A 16,951-nucleotide genomic window follows, 5' to 3' on the forward strand; every position below is an offset into this window, starting at 1 on the left:
ACTAGTCTCTTGTCCTAACAGATCTGCAACCTAGGAATCAGCTTTACTTTTCCAGGCAGCGCAGAGATAGGCTGAAATGTTGTTAATAACTTTTCTTAGGAGAAAAAGAATCCTAAGGTTTTACACACAGATTCATTGGTTTTCAAACCACTCTTAGCTCCGCTGGATGCCTCCCTACCCTGCGATCCTCTGTGGCCTCACAGGGCACCGACACAATGTGGGCTATCTGTCGGAAGGCGGTGTGGGGCCAAGTAAATCATGTTAACCAGCTGGGGCTGCCTCTGGGGCTCTGTCATTCCCTGAACTGCAACAGTGAACGCTGCATCCTGCATACGGACGTGCCCTCTGACCCCGTAGCCAGCTCTGAAACAGCTTTTACAGCGGGACTGTCTCACTCCATCTACATCTGGTTCACCTCTGAGTTGGGACCAGGGTGTTCAGAAACCTTGGTCTCAAGGGATCAGGGGAAAAGAAAGGAACTCACTAATAACACTTYGGATAGTCCATGATTTTCTATTAGAAACTGTTAGAAATTTTTTCTCTTAGTAATTACAAAAACTCCCCTTGTCCCAGGTATTTCAGTTAGTACTCTAGTTTGTCAAGAAAAATACTCATTTGAGTATCTGAACTTAAAAATGTTAAAGGAAAAGAAAATTCAGAGCATGATGTAGAGACAAGAAGGTAACCAAGTAAGTAAATAGCAAATAAAGGATTATCGTCATTTGTGAAGAATCCATTATAGCAAGAAATTGAAGCAAGGACCTTTACATCAGAAAACATCAAAACTATGCACTGCATTAAAGAAGAATCTGCTTTTTTTTTTCAATGCTGGTCTTACCTGAGCTTCCAGCAATCTGGGAAACAAACCTGCAGGCAACCCCAGGTTTCTCCTGTGCTCAACAAATTATCACCTGAAGAACTGATTAGGCTTGGCACTGATAAACTTGGAACCCCAGTCTCTTGGGACCTATATGAGTTCTTACAACCCCTTATGAGAGGATACTTATGTCCCATGTATTTGAGTGAGCTGCAGCCAGGTAAGCCCTATTTCACACACCTTCACTTCAGTACCTGTATTTCATATATTGGTGGTGAGGAGCACAGTCTCTATTTGGCGTAACTGATCAGATGAGATAGCATGTGAAGGCACCATGAGAAGTGCTGGCCAGGCAGTGCTTTCTAGCGCTGTCCAGGCTTGAGGGCCCTGCTAGGAAGAACATTCTCTAGCTTCAGCTTTCTGCTCTGGTCCCTCCTCTAGGTGACTCAAAGCCCCCACTCCATGACCTCTCCTCTCACACAAGTGGCTGCACTAGACATGAAACAGCATGAAACCCCACCAGTGGTGGCCTACTTGTCATATACAAGAAAAGCAAGGAGTTCTGGAGAAGGGGATATAAAATATCAGCTTTGATCCAAACAAAGTCATTCAAAAAACCCTCCACATCTGTTTCTGTCTTTGTGTATACTGCTTTTATAATAGCAAATATCTACTGAACTCACTGATTTTTCACTAGAAATAATAGAAGAATGGTATCGCCTTTCTTTAAAATGAAGTGGATTCAGCCTCCAGGGATGGAATCCTGGTATCAATAATGTCAGTTATGGTTTTTGGTCGATTTCTTGGGACTAAAATTTTGTAGTAGAATCCAGCATCTCAAGGGTCCAGTGGTTTCCCTTGAACAGGCATAGCCACTGGTATCATGCTCGAAACGCAGAGGGTCAGCGGGCTGGATTAGAACATTATCTGCCATTTGAGGCCCCTTTCCACCAACAAAACCAAGAGCTATCTCATCTGTTATACTTGAATCAGCACTATAGCTTCTGAGCTTCTAATGCTTCTGATGTCTAATTTCAAAATAAACTTCTGCATATTCTTTCAAATAGATTCTAAGGTGCTTCATAAGTATAAAATTAAAAAAGGATTCTGACTTCTAGATAGTAATTTTTGGCAGTGTTTATCTCAAGCTGGATAAAAATTCCATATTTAGAAGCTAAGTTAGCATGCAAAAAATATCTTGAAATATGCCTCAAAAGATCTTTGGTTCCTATGATTCAGAACTGGATATTCAGCATTGCAAAGTTTCTCATCATACTTATCATAGCTGTCAGTACCAAATCATGAGTGATTCACAGTACTAGGTTTCCACATATTTATGAAGCAGAGAAAAGTTTTCTCCAGCATCTGTTTACAATGCACACTCCTCAGGTGGCAATAATCTCAGTTCTTCACAGCTAACATCCTTCAAATCAAGCAAAGCACACAAAGTCCCTGCTCAGAGAGACTATGAACAATATACCTTAATCTTGAATATTTAAAGAACAACTTCATTCAAAAAAATGACTATGCAAAATCAGCACCTTTCCATTCAATTCATTTGCACTGATAAGTGCTCATTTTGGTGACAACTCAGTTGTACTTCTTTCTTTATTCACAATGTTTAAACTCTCAGTTTTCCCCTAAAGAGCTAATTCAGCTATTGAAAAAAGAAGAACCTATTTTCTTCCTGCACACAAGTGTTCCCAATTAGATATGTCATGTGACCCCAATTAAAAAACTGAAGTTTCACAGAAATCACTTGTAGGCTAAGCTGTTTTCCAGATTCTCTCATTACTGCTGAAAATGTGCAACAAGGGAAGAACTTAAACTTGACTATGAAAGTTTAGTTCAGTGTAAAAAGGCTTTTTTTTTTTTTTTTTAACTTGTGCACAGAGGCAATTTGATCTGGAAGTTATCAAAACAATAAATTTTGAGCTCTGGTGTGCAGTTCTTCAGTGTTCCTATAGAGACGTATTCTAAAATAAAGCCATCTTTGTGTTACTATAAAGAGTGAAGGGGTAAAGGGGGTGAAGAAAAGATAAGAAGCAGCTGAAAATGACTTTACTGCAAATACCATTTTTCTCTTTTTCTTTTACATTTGGGTAAAACTAATGGGGCACCAGCGCAATGGAGTTGTCTAAAACTTCCTTTAAAATGTACTTCTCAAATGAGAACAAATATGAGAAATTTAAAGGTAAATAATGTTTCCTGAGAAAGTTGTAAGTGACTTTAAGTAGGAATTTAGACTGGTAGTGATGTCTCAACTGTCACAACTGCATTCTTTCTGCAATGCTGTAACAAATACTGAATAGCTTGTAAACATTACTGAATATATGTGTAGTGTGTTCATCAAAGTTCACACAGGACCTTAACGCTTCTTCTGCTTATGGACACCCATGGCTTATTCAGAAGTATGCCTGACTCAAACATTTAACACAGTGTTTTCCATGTGATCATGTAGCAGGTACTTATTGGTTGTAGACTTCACCACCATAAACTGATTGCATGCTCACACAGCAAGATGAGCATCAAAACTATTAACAGAGATGAAATAAAATACTTTAAAATAAATTTACTCTCTTATAGGCTAGATTTTTACTCTGACATATTTTGAGTTATAGTATCTGCAAAAAACGGAAACAAATAAATTTGTCTAATTTGGAGCCTGAATACAGAAATAAAAATACTTAGGAAATATATAAAGAATTTGTGAAATGGCACCTTTCTAATTATGAGAGGAAAGTGCCATTTTTTTAAGCATAAAAGAGAAGCAATAACTGCTTGTAAAGAAATCTCTTCTAAGATATCAAAAGCAACTCACACAAAAGGTAAGGAAACATTAGTGGATTGTAAGAAAGGAGGCTTACCCTAGTATCATCACAGAATGCAAATACATATTGCTGAACGGACAAGTCACCTGCCATAAACGTCAGCAACGACAAAAGCTGAAAAGCTTTAGGAAAAGAGATGGAAGAACATCCCCACATCTCTGCACTTAACTAGGTCTATCTGGATATCAGCAACACACTGTTCAATTACTTTCATATTTGCTAGAGAAAAGAGGAGATCCTGTATCTGGTACAGAAACTGGATGAGAGAGGAAGCCTTTAAAAATAACTGAGAAAGTGAGCTATTGCCAGGTTTACAGTTCTTTTAGATCTCTAAAAAATTTGGAGAGAATTAAACTTAGGGACACAGACAAAATACTCCTAAAATGTTTGCTAATTAAAGGCATGTACTGTATCTAAATGCAGCACAAGAAAGTAGATCTTGACCATGCAGGTAAAATGTCTTATGCCTTTTGCAAAATGTCATTTAGAACGAAAAGTGTATATAGAATCTATTGAAAATTGATATACTGATTCAAGAAAGCTATGACAATTGTTTTAATTTGCAATATAGAATGCACAAGAGGAAGCATAAAAACTCCAGTTGCATGCAACAAATAGACAGAAAGGCCTCTAAAAATTAACACCATAAACATAGATTTGCAAGCAAACTGGGAATGCAGTGAAAGATTTACAAAATGGTTTGGCTAAGTCAAAAGCTTCCAGTAACTCTGAAGATCAAGGCTTTCATACATTGGTTACTATATGGCATCTTCACGGCACATGGCTTTTGAAAGGTAGAGCAAATTATAACATAAGAGCATACGAATGTGGACATAGGAATGCTTACATGATATTTATTAAAATATTGACTGATCCAAGTAGATTTAGGAGAGTGAAAAGTATATGAAAAGAAGAAATGAAAAAAGTTGGCAATGGTACACATGATGAAGGGAAAATGAAAGTAATATTGATGGTCTCAACAAAAAGCATAACTTGCCTATATTAGAGCTGTAGATATGAGCAAGAACAGTCAAGTGAGGAATACAAATTTCACCAGATAATAGTTTTCAGAACAGATAAAATTTAAACTCTCCCAACCAGGACTCTCACAAATCACTGTCTTTAAGACTTCTAGCTTCACATAAACCAAAACCTCAGGATGATAAATTTAATCATAAAAATGTAATGGGTTCCTACAATGTAGCCATGATTCTTTTAGTTTATATTGAATCTGATTTTAGCTCCCACATATACTTTCCATCAAAATATTTAAGTGATTTGAGTATGACAAGCAGAATTGTTTTGAGACCCCCATCAGATGTTGAATGAAATTATTAATCAAATATAAGGCTAAGCTTGATAGACTCTAGAATGCTGTACCCTAAGTTGAATGTAGAAACATGAATCATAAAAAACTACAGATTTTTCTGTGGTCTCGATTCAAATTTGGCCTTTGTCAGTAGTGACTGAAATTGTCACCATATCTTAATATGAAGAAAATGTATTGCTTGCTAACTTTACCTTCAATTTGTTCAAGGGATGTATGGGCCTCGAATAAACCCAGGCTGCTGATAAGCATAGTTAAGAACTGGTTTGGCAGTTTTTGCACAGAAGCCAAGGAATCAATAGACAAACCTACTCACTCTTTCCATAAGTCCTTTTGACAAAACAACGTGGAAATGCCTATTTTGGTACCGAGTGYACGAACCTTTCTGAAAAGCAGAGAATAGTCTCTGGAAGGGTTGTCATCAGTCTGGTACCTTTGGTGAACACTATAGTTACTAATTTTTCTTTTCTAAAGTAAGAAAATATAACCCATAGAAATAAGGCTTAGAAGATGCAGCTCACAAATGCCATTTTTGCCTCAATGGCACTTGGAAATTTGAAAACCACAGATGAAGAGAAAGGAGCTCTTAAGCCCTTGATCTGAGAAATACAGAAAGAGAAACTTCATCTGAGCTGACAGAAGGTTAATAATGAGTTCAGCAGAATCAGAACTAAATTGTCTTCTGCTAAGGCTGCACAAAGTCTGAAATGGTGAGACCAAGCATCCCTTTTCATTCTCTTCATGAAACGTAGAAGGAAAAAAATTAGAAAGGAATCAGAAGTGTGTAATCATCCTGGTTTTTACAAAAGCAAGTAGTTCTGTGGGCCTGCCAGATACAAGGGTTTCTCTCAGGGCAAGAGACAGGCAAAGTGTATTCAGTATGTGTTCCTTTTCCAAAGAATAGGGCCATGAAAAGATCCTTCTACCTTTAATACACTGTAGATTTAATGAAAGGCAACTGCTATTTTAAGATTTTATAAGGGGATTTTATAACAAAGAGGAGTTGCAGATACCATCCCCATTACCACCAGGCTTCCATCCTTTCTTTCATCTGTAACACTAAGCTAGCTCTCAAAAACTTTTTACAGATAGTTAGAGCCATCAAATGAAGGTTAGTCATTCAAACGCTCAGTCCAATCACGTTCAGCTGTTTTGGCTTAAATTAAATTGATACCAAAGTGGTCTCTTTCTTATTAAAGTACTAAAATCACTGTGGCTACAATTCCTCACTAATGTAAGACTTAATATAAGTAGTAATAATAGTATATGTCACCAATGTTGATAGCTGTCAGAACTTATTTTTTACAGAACTGGAAAGCAAAATAAAACTCCCAATTATTGTCAAAATGGTAGAAAGATAACCCTTTGTCCAGGGTAGAGACATTTCATTTATTTCATTTTCTYCTCAGCTCTGTCAAGCAATGTTGCAGATTCATTTAATGTATTATGTGTATTACATTAGATTTCAGAACTCACAAGGAGGGTTACCAGTCACGTGAAAATTTAAGGTAAAAATTTTTAAGGCTCCCATGAAGCCACTGGCAAAACTTAACACAAGAAGGTCAGACTTTCATTCTTGGTCTTTCTCTTCAGTTATCATATGGATTTTCATCTGGTAATTGTGTCTGTGGGCTGACTGGGACTCATGCTGAAAACATGACTTCTACTTTTACACTAAAAAATTTCAGAAGTTAAGCTTCTCTCAACACCATACATCAGCCACACTGATGTCATTACAGCAAATTATCTTTTGACCCTCACAAATACATCCGATAGAAGTTCTGTGAGGCAATGATATGCTCTTTGGCTTTCTGGTGAATGCTGTTTTTGTGGAAAACATTATTTAAAATCTTTCAGTGCAGAACTATTTTTCTAACAGCCAGCAGCGACAAGGTATAAAGCTGAACCATGAGGTCTGGATCTTTGCTGTCCTAAAACGGTCACTTAGATTGTGACATTCAGACATGGGGCTTTTGGCCTGCAACACAAGGGAGACAAGAACTCTTAACTTTCTTCAAAAGATTGTGTCTCCCTGTCAACTCTACAGTTTGGTAGCCTGCAAGAAAACTGTGAAAGGAGGAAGGATATGGGTATATGAAGAAGACTCACAAGAGACAGTGAGAAAGTGGAGGACTTGAATGAAGTCAGAGCCAGTGGGGTGAGGACAGGGGAATCTCAAACGTAAGAAGGAGGAGAAAAGCTGGTGGATATATGGATTATGCAGTGGAGAAACTAGGGTTGTACAGTAAGGGAAAATGGGGTAGTAAGAAGCCATTCTTTCACCCTTTTTCACAGAATGATATCCAGGTTGCTTTTTGGAAGGCAAATTTTAGTGAATCCATCTTATACTTTAAAAACTGGACAGTCACTAAAGTCTGGCCTAAACCAGCTTTTTTCTTTAACATTTCCAACAGTATCTAGTACTGGTGGAGCTGTGGTGCTCTTACCAACAGCTAGACACTTTTTTGAGGAAGAAAGGTTAATGCAGAAACTCTCTTTCCAGTGCCAAGACCTTCCTTACAGTGTTCATGAGCCGGGAATTCGTAATATTGGGAGTTTCTCTTTGGTCTTAATCCAGACCCTGTAGTATGAGATGGGCTAAGATTCACTTGCCAAAACAGCAAAGGTGCATAGTTAGAAACTATTATCAGTCCTGACTTGGGCCAAAATTGAAGAACTGAGTGTCTGTCTTAATATTGAGGATCTATAAGGATGCCTAGAAAAAGCAAAACCAGTGCCTAAACCAGTGTACAGCTATCCTCTGTGAGAGCAAAGCCCAGCAATTCCCAGTTGGAATGATATGCCTTTTGTATTAAAAGACTAGCAGAACTTAGAAGCATGTTTTGTCTTTAGCAGAAAAAGGCATTTTCATGTAAAACCTCACAATGGAATGCAGCTAGGTATTCCACCATCTTTCACCGGAATATGAGCATTACATTATGAGACTTTTCCTCATAGGTAGAAAAGCAAGAACATATCTTCTCTGTATATACTGAGAACACAGTGCTTCCCTACAGATATCAGCTGAATGGGTGCACAGACCTGCACTAGATATTAGCTCTTAGACATGATGCAATTAGAGATGCTTTTAATTATATCAAATGAGTCAAGCATAAACCAGGAAACAGTGAACAGGTGATTATGGAAAAATATTAAAGGTAAAAAAGACAAAACAAACACAGGAAAGAATATTAAGTAATGAAAGAAAAAGACATGCGCTTATAGTTGAACCAGAGCATGTAAATCCCAGAATCACAGGATGGTTGAGGTTGGAAGGGACCTCTGGAGATCATCTAGTCCAACCCCCCTGCTCAAGCAGGGTCACCTACAGCACACTGTACAGGATTGCATCCAGGCCTGTTTTGAATATTGCCAAGGAAGGAGACTCCACAGCCTCTCTGGGCAACCTGTTCCAGTGCTCTGTCACCCTCACAGTGAAGAAGTTTTTCCTCATGTTCACATGGAACTTCCTGTGTTTCAGTTTGTGCCTGTTGCCTCTCGAAATGTTATTTGAAAGTACAGTGCTATGTTGAAAATTAAATTGAGAATTTACAAATGGAAAATTAAAAAACCCAGACATATTAAAAATATTTGTATCTATCTTTCTAAGGCAGTAGAAGAAAGTACTTGCCTATATGAGAAATCCAATCAACAAGGACAGAAGCCAATGAATTAAGTGTCCAGCTTTTCATCATCTCTGTTATTAAAAGGTTATAAAATCTTTAAAATGACAAGATGTCAGGACCAAGCAAATTCCGTATCCAAGAGAAAAAGTGAGACTGGGAGACAGAAACTGAAGAAGTATTAGCTGACATTTTCAAAAGCTGACTTAATTCGGGACATATCCCTAAAGACTAGAAAGCAACAATATAAGGGAGCAGCAACACACCAGGAAATTAGAGACCAAACAGTTCACTGCCAGTGGTGGAAAAAACATGTGAAGCTATTTTAGAGGACTGAGTGGTGCAACATTTATGTACCGAAAGCACTGCCTGGTTAAGAATAGCCGACAGTTGCAAAAAGGGAATATCATGCCTCACTGACTTTCTGGGATTCTCTAAGGGTGCTTCTGTCAAGGTAGATGTAAGTAAGCGCAGCAGAGTGGACAGCACAGGCCTCTGTAAAGGAGTGTCTGTCTCCGCGCTGAAGGCTAAGGTGAGAGCTGAGAAGTCTCCGACTGCCTGATTGCACTGCAGAACGCCCAAACGCTCCTCAGCTGGTAAAAACGAAGAAGGAGGATTTCCACAGGGATCAGCGTTGCACTGACAGCTTGTACCTGAGACAGACACTATTTATAAATCTAAGCAAGAATACAGAAATTGTACAGATAACAGTGGGCGATAGTGAACAGACATACCTATGCCATAGAGATTTCCCCTAATAGGGCAGATGGAAAACACAGCTGTCTGTGTTAGGAGACACTTTTATACAGTTTGTTCTTTTTCCCTTTTTAAGGTCTCCCTGAAACTCGAATTCCTCCTGAATTAGTCAGAACTGGTTACTGCAGAACTTTGCAGTCAATCATTCAATAATGAACTGCAATTAACACAAAATGTATTAGATAAGAATTTGAATTGCACTGAAGATTTTGTCCTAACATCAGTGTTGTTCTTCTACTAATCAATGGAACTGCGCAAATAAGTGATTTTTACGGACTGTTTCATTTTGGGTTGACTCAGAAGATTTTATGGAACATAACCTTATGAAATAAAAAATGGGGAACAGACATTTCTGGTCAACAAAATCATTTTTGTTCATATGAAGATGAAACATTTCATTTTTCCTTCTTATTTTTTGAGATTTGAGTAAGCAGAAGTATATTTTAAAAAATATTGTTCTGAAAGGAAGAGTAGAAAAAAATCATTTAAAATGTCAAAATGAAGCATTTCAAGGCCTCTAAAATATAGGTTAAGGCTTTTTTAGACTAAAAGAATTTTGGTAATTGATATGTTTTTTGAAAATCTTTAGCCAACCCAAAATGCATATAAAATATGCTTCAACAGACAAATTTCACMTAGTTCTGCTACAGTAAAAATGCAAAATAAAGCTTATAATAATATACTTAAATTAAGTCTCCACATAGTCAAATGTCCTTATAGTCCATTTACCCAAATGAACAAAAAGTCTACATCAATATCTTTCCAAACATCATACATTCATCATATCCATACACAAGCACTGTACCTGCACATATAAATCAAGCAATTGGGTATGCAATTGGCAGTTCTTAACAGAGTAGCCATTTTTGTATCCTTGAAGCAGTTTTAACATGCACAAATAGATGCGCTCACACACTGGGGAAGGTGAATAAAGCAAGGTGTGATAAAATTTGGGGACAAAGTATAAAGCAGAATTTGTGCCAGTTTCACTAACCTACAGCACATAAATATCAGAAGATTGGCTTAAAAGATGTGGTCTGTAAGATGGCATTTTTCAAACTAAAATAAAAAATAACAACTTCTTGGCATTAGTGGCCTGATTTTCTTCTTCAGTCTGCAGGGATGTTTTTCCTTTCTTAACCACAAATAGGATCATTCTTCTGTTAAACAAAACATTTGAATTTAGCATCATAACTTGACTTCAAGAGCAGATATTCATTTTAAAAACGAATTTGAACGAAGCATTTATCTCACAAGAGAAGGCTGGTCTTTCCAGAGAGAATTAGGCTTCTGCTGGAAACCAGTGGGTAGCATTTGTGCCACCGTTGCAAAGGAACTGCTGAACCAAAAGTCTCCGGGGACCAGGGAAAGAATTCAACACAGTGTCATTATACCCATGTTTGACTCTCAAATTTGTCTCTGGGGGCCACTGCCAGAGACAAGATACCGAGTTAGGTGGCCTTAGGTTTGACACCCTACGACTGTTCTTACATTTTCATCTTGTTCACGTTATGCTTTTAAATCCCAGGAAAAYTCCCATTTATAAAGTATAAATATTACATTTGAAAACCCCTCCTATATAGGTGTCCTTTGTATAGTGTTGTCAGCTTAGGTACACTTGAAGCAAGTAAGCAGAACAGAACTTTTCACATGTAAAAACCACATCGTTCTTCTGAAGATGCCAACGACCATTTCCAGAAAATGCCTGCTGCCTCAATTTTTTTTCAGAATTTGACACCAGTGCTCTGAACTGGGCATTGTTTCATAATCAGTTTACCTCTTCACTCAGCAAAGGGAAAAATCTACTTCCTTTTCCCAAAAGAAAGAATAACTTTCACAAGGAATCTTTCAGTGCAGCTACCAGTATCACCAGGAAATGAAAACTTAGAGCAAGATGCAGGAGAAAGTTCCTTATTATCACATTATTATTATATTATCACAACTCTGTATTACTGGTCACCGGAGATATAAACAGAAAGAAACACTTCTGTAATTTTATTTAAAATAATCAGTAAAAAAGTAGAAAAAAATGGGCAAAAGAAATGACATGTATGTCTGACACTGAAGAAAATCTATTTTGTAACTCCCTTCATCCTAGTTTTTTAACTTCTTTGTAAAGAAGGTTTCGTATCATGCTGCTTGTATATATGAAGAAGCTATTTCCAAGCAAACTAACGTGGCTATAAAGAGCAATAGCTATTCAGCACTAATCCCCTTTGTTTAGTTGCCCTTGTTTAAATATGTCTATAGGTAATTTTGGTTAATCCACTTCCAAAGCAGAAAGTATTGCAGAATGGTTAGTCTAAGTGATTTCTGATGTAGACATGACAACAAAATTCCATTCAGTAGAGAATTTGTTTCCTTTTTCTAGCAACAACTGAACATTGGAGGGCCAGACATGAGGAGATACTGTAATTTTTAACAGCATCCTTAAATGAAAATTACAGTTCAGCAAATGTGACTTCTAGCAGTATGTATATAGGAGAAACTATGTTAGCAGTGAGGTTTCTTCCAGTTCAGTTTCAGCTGCAGAGGGGAATCTGGGTAACCAGCTCTTATGTAGACTCTCTCCGACTACTTTGCCAGCGGCATTGTCAGCTGCTCCTGGGCTGGGATTTATCTGACATAACTGTATCAGTCTAACAGGCAGTTAATCTAAACGAGCTGGCTACATCCCCCTGTAACAAACACAGGCTCACCCAAGGTTCCTCCCATTTCAAGACAGGCACCTAAGACAAGGGGGTGGGATCACCTTCTCGAAGTCTCTTCTCTGTCTTTCTGCATTGCCTTTAGAGGAACTATGACTAGCTTAGATTAGACACCTACCTTTTAGAGGGACAAAAGCAGGTGAAATGAACACCACCTTACTAATTAACGTTTTGGATTTCAAACAACTACACTGGGGAATATACTACATAGCATAAATAGTAAAATGGCTTTCCTGCAGGATGCAAATAAGATGTACATATTTTGCAAATTTTAGATAAGACATCTGTCAGTGAAATTGTTATTAGCATGAAGTTGACTATGTGTCCAGTCATTCAAATAAAACGTATTAAAGCCTCCAGTAAATGTGAAAGCATCAGGCCCCAATTTCCTACTCCAACCTATGCAAGCAGACCTTTCTCCAAGCTCCATCAACATTACTGAGATATTATACAGTTAAAAAAGTCTGCAAGGATAGATGAGATTGCAGACCACTGCTGTTACTTAGATGCTTCATATGCCCTGAATTTTTAGAATAAAGAAACTTACCTGTTCAAATCACGATGTATGATTGGTTGTGTGAGATTGTGAAGATACTCCATACCTTTGGCAACATCTACAGCAATGATTAATTTAGACTGAAGGTCAAGAGTCCTAGATTTTGAAAGGATTACAAAATTACTCAAAATTTATAGACAGACCAAAAATTATCTGTAACTCATTGTTATCTGTAAACCATGGACCCTTTTTAACTGTTTTAAATACAAAATAATGTTTTATAATGTATGTAATATAAAAATATATATTGTAAAATAATATGTACCAAATAATAATTGTGATTACTTACTAATTTCCCTTGTATACCAAATATTCTGAATCAAAGACACAAATTTTATAGTGTCTTCCTTTCACTATTCATTTATAATGAATAAATCTGCATCAGCACAGATTTACTAGACTTCAGAATTCTGTATCATAAGCCTATGCAAAGAATGAATAGAATACCTCTTCTGTTCATGAAGCAGGGAAAAGAGTGATCCTCCAGAAATATATTGAGTGACTATAGCAAACTGACTTGGGTCATCTAAGCAAGCTCCAACAAACTGTATGACACATGGATGATTCAGTCGGCAGAGAATGGAAACTTCACGGCAAAACATGTCCACGTCGGATTTGGAACAGTAGGTATTGGCTCGATAGCTTAGAATTTGCAGGAGGAGAAAACAGTATGGCAAAAATATCATTTTTTTATGTACTTCAAACTAGAGTATTAACTAAACGAAATGCAAAAGTCTTTGAGAAACTTACCGTTTGATTGCTACAATTTTATTTCTGCATCGTCCCTTATATACTTTTCCAAAAGACCCTAAAACAATTTAAAATAAATAAGCATAAAGATAGTTCTTGTGAACATCAGACATATAAAAAGGACTCATTCTTATTTCTGGTACCTGAGCCAATAATCTCATGGAACTCTATTTCAGAGAGCTGAAGATGGAAATGTGATGGCAGACCAGCACGTAGGAGAAGAACATCTGCCTTTTCTGCAAAAGAAAACTGTTACCCTATCTGTAAAATGCAGGGTCATGGGGAAGGGCAAAATAAAAGTACTTAACTTCACAAAAAACAATACACAGTAAAGCTGATTTCCCCCCTGTAAATCGGTTGACTGGTATTCCTATCCCTTTTTCTTTCAGAACCCACAATAAACCCAAATAATAAACAAAGTTTTGCAACATTGCAGCTGCCTCAGGGCTTCTTGGCTTTAAAATCTTATCACCGATCAACACTGTACTATTATCATGTTCTGCCTGGATCATGTGATGGTTGCATAAAATCCTTTGTATAGAGAATTAGTTCTTTTTTTCTGAATGATTAATGCTCATTACCAATACTATCAATGTTATTCCAGATCTGACCTACTCATCAGTGACACGTGGAATCTGAATTTTGATGTGCAACTTAATATACTCAGCAACCATCTCTACCTTGTTGATCAGCATGGTTCAATTGTAGAAGTTTATCAGAATATTTCCAAGTGGAAAATTTAAATGCTGATATGAAAAATATATAAGCATTTGAGTACATCCAGAGCGAACATTTGCAGTGGGAAATTGAAAGGACCACAAAAAAATTAAATATTTTAAAGTGTAAATATGTATCTGAATGTTTTGTATATACCTGTTTCAGAATAACACCATTGTTTTGGGGCAGAATTTTTCTTTTGAAGATAATCCAAGAATTTTACAGCAGAGTTCAATTAGATATTTGTTTGCATTCAGAGATTCATATGCATTTCATTAGTACTAATTCACAAACACACCCTTTTTTCCAAAACAAAGAGATAAAAAATTGAATATTTTTTTAAAAGCGAATGAAAATGAGACAAATAGAGGACTTGTCATGATGAGGTGCTGAGCATCTCTGCAGAAACTGAAAAGGAAAAGAATCAAGCTAAGTAAAGCTTCCTAAGATTATCCTAGGGAAATATAGCTGCTGCTTATACGCATCATTACATTTCCGAACAAGAAATATCCAGGAATAATGAATCTTATATAGTATGTTCAGGCTGACAAACACCTTGGGTAAATGACCATAAAACTTGGATTTTCCCCTTGTCATTGAAAATACCTTTAGTCATGCTTTTAATCTTTCCTAGAGGGGATGGAACTGACACATAGGAACCATCTGAAAGAAAAGAACAGAATGAATTTTACAGTCTTTGAAGACAATATAAGCAGCTGTACTGATAAATTAGCAAGGCAATGGTTGCTTAAAGAATAAAAAAAATAAGGGGATGAAAATACGTATAAGCACACACACACATATGATTGTGACATGTTATATTGCTGCAATCGTGATAGTAATTTGGACATAGTTTCACTAACTGCATGGAAYAATATCGTACTTCATCAGTGTAGAAAAAGGCCTATGTAGCTTTTTATATCAGCTAGAGATTTAAAGGAACTCAGATCAGATTAACAATTTCTTACAAGTGGGCTGTGAGTGGATTTTGTGCAATTCACTGACTAGATTTTTCAAAAGACCTCAGCTTTCACAGTGTACCAAAAATTTGGTCTCTTGTTTTTCTGCTTAAGTGGGAGCTGGGTTCTTTCAACAACTAGCATTAAAAAACCCACCTGGATGTGTYGTCCACTTACCAGAATGGATTCTGATACATGCACAAATTTGGTCCCCTATGTATTTACACATGCTTGAGCTTTACTAAATCAAAAAGCTGGAACATGTAAACTATCTGTAGAGCTGGGCCTGTAAGAATCAGATTGATCCTGCTASTGACTATAAAATTCTTCTGATTCTGTGGCTGGAAGAGTCAATGACCTGGACAGACTGTAATGTATAACATAAACTTTTACCTTCTCTATAGACAGCATTCTCAACACACTGCAAAAAGTTGCAAGCTTATCTCACTGCTTGCATTAATAACAAACATTCTTCTTRCCATTTGTCATTTAATTGCCAATAGCAATGAGTATTTTTGTAACAAAAAGAGTAATTAATTCTTCCCAAGAGGAAATTAGATATCTAAAGATATTAAAAAGTACGAAGGGGACTGAATATAGCAACATACTGAATATCAGTCATCAAAGAAACATCAGAGATAGACAACACAAAGAGAATGGCTGAACAAGGTATTAAGTATGTAAAAAGGTATGAGGAATACTAAGGACTGATCTTCATTTCATAGCTTTTAGCTTTTCTTTCTAGCGAGTAACACAAAGTGACAACTCTGTTTTAAGATAAAGGAAGAATCTTGATGTAAATGAGGGATATATGATACCAAGAAAATGAGGATTCTCATGTCACTAATTTTCTTTGTGCCAAACAGAACGGAYCCAAAGCTTACTGACATCAATGGAACATTCCCAGAGACTTCAGTGGTCTTTGGATCAGACCCTTCAGTGAGAGAAAAAGTGATTTCTCAAACCATACCTCCTCCAGGCTGTGAGTATTCATTACAGGGTGATTCATCCTGAGGTCTTTTATAATGCTTCAGAAGGGTAACAATGGCATCATGACCTAAGAAAAAAAGGAAATATATGAATTTGCAGATAAGCTCAGTAGTCTTAATTTTCATATATTGATTTATACAAAATCAGGTGATTTTTAAAAAAAATGAACAGTGTGCCTATTTATAAAACATATAAATAAAGGTTCAGTAACACTGATTAGAAAAATAATATGATTCTTAACTACAGAAATACTGTGAAATACCTGCCAATAAAAACAAGCATGTTATTTTTACATGGGTCCACATAACACTACAATGTGATACACAGCAATAGAAAAAATGCTGTTATAGAAATCCTGAATTGGAGATTGAGAATAGTCTTCAATAAGCCCTACAAGAGAAGGCAATGGCTGAAAATATTTAAGTTCTGATGTCCTAAACAGGACAAAATTTGTACAGTATATTGCAGCAGACAACTGCTTTATTCATCATTCTTCATTGCAAGGAAGTGGAGAAGAGTGGTACATGCACAAACCTGCTCAATCTCTCAGATTTTTGATACACAATTTTTGAGCATTTGGTAATGCTCAAAATTCTGTTGAAAACTTTTCAAAGATGAATTATCCCTCAGTATTTTTGTACATTATATCAAGTTTTTCTTAAAATCTATGGTTTTACTACATTACAGTGTTTTTCATAATAAATAGTGTTGTAATGGTTTTGGAGGAGGGAAGAATGTCTCATAATCCTCCAACTTTAACTTGCATTTCGAAAACATATGGGAAAAAATAGCATCTTCAATTTCTTGCTTTGTGCTCAGCACCGCTTATTCATACACCCATGCCAATAGAAAATGTTCCTGTTCGCTGCTTACAAAGATGAGAACAGGCAAGAAAAGAAGAAAAAGAGATGCATTTG

At 36.7% G+C, this 16,951-nt stretch overlaps 1 protein-coding gene across 1 annotated transcript in view; it reads right to left on the minus strand.

Annotated features, from left to right (window-relative positions):
- Positions 1 to 16,951, minus strand: part of LOC112970317 (serine/threonine-protein kinase TNNI3K) — a 109,625-nt gene that overhangs the window by 47,627 nt on the left and 45,047 nt on the right. The window contains exons 13-18 of the mRNA XM_026074573.1: positions 16,015 to 16,101; positions 14,692 to 14,748; positions 13,512 to 13,604; positions 13,369 to 13,426; positions 13,066 to 13,260; positions 12,610 to 12,714 (exon numbers count right to left, since the gene is read on the minus strand). Coding sequence (XP_025930358.1) covers positions 12,610 to 12,714; positions 13,066 to 13,260; positions 13,369 to 13,426; positions 13,512 to 13,604; positions 14,692 to 14,748; positions 16,015 to 16,101 — 595 coding nt within the window. The remainder of the gene's footprint in view (positions 1 to 12,609; positions 12,715 to 13,065; positions 13,261 to 13,368; positions 13,427 to 13,511; positions 13,605 to 14,691; positions 14,749 to 16,014; positions 16,102 to 16,951) is intronic.

Source organism: Apteryx rowi, unplaced genomic scaffold (genome assembly GCF_003343035.1).
Source record: "Apteryx rowi isolate R43461 unplaced genomic scaffold, aptRow1 scaffold_39, whole genome shotgun sequence".
Taxonomy (NCBI): Eukaryota; Metazoa; Chordata; class Aves; order Apterygiformes; family Apterygidae; genus Apteryx; species Apteryx rowi.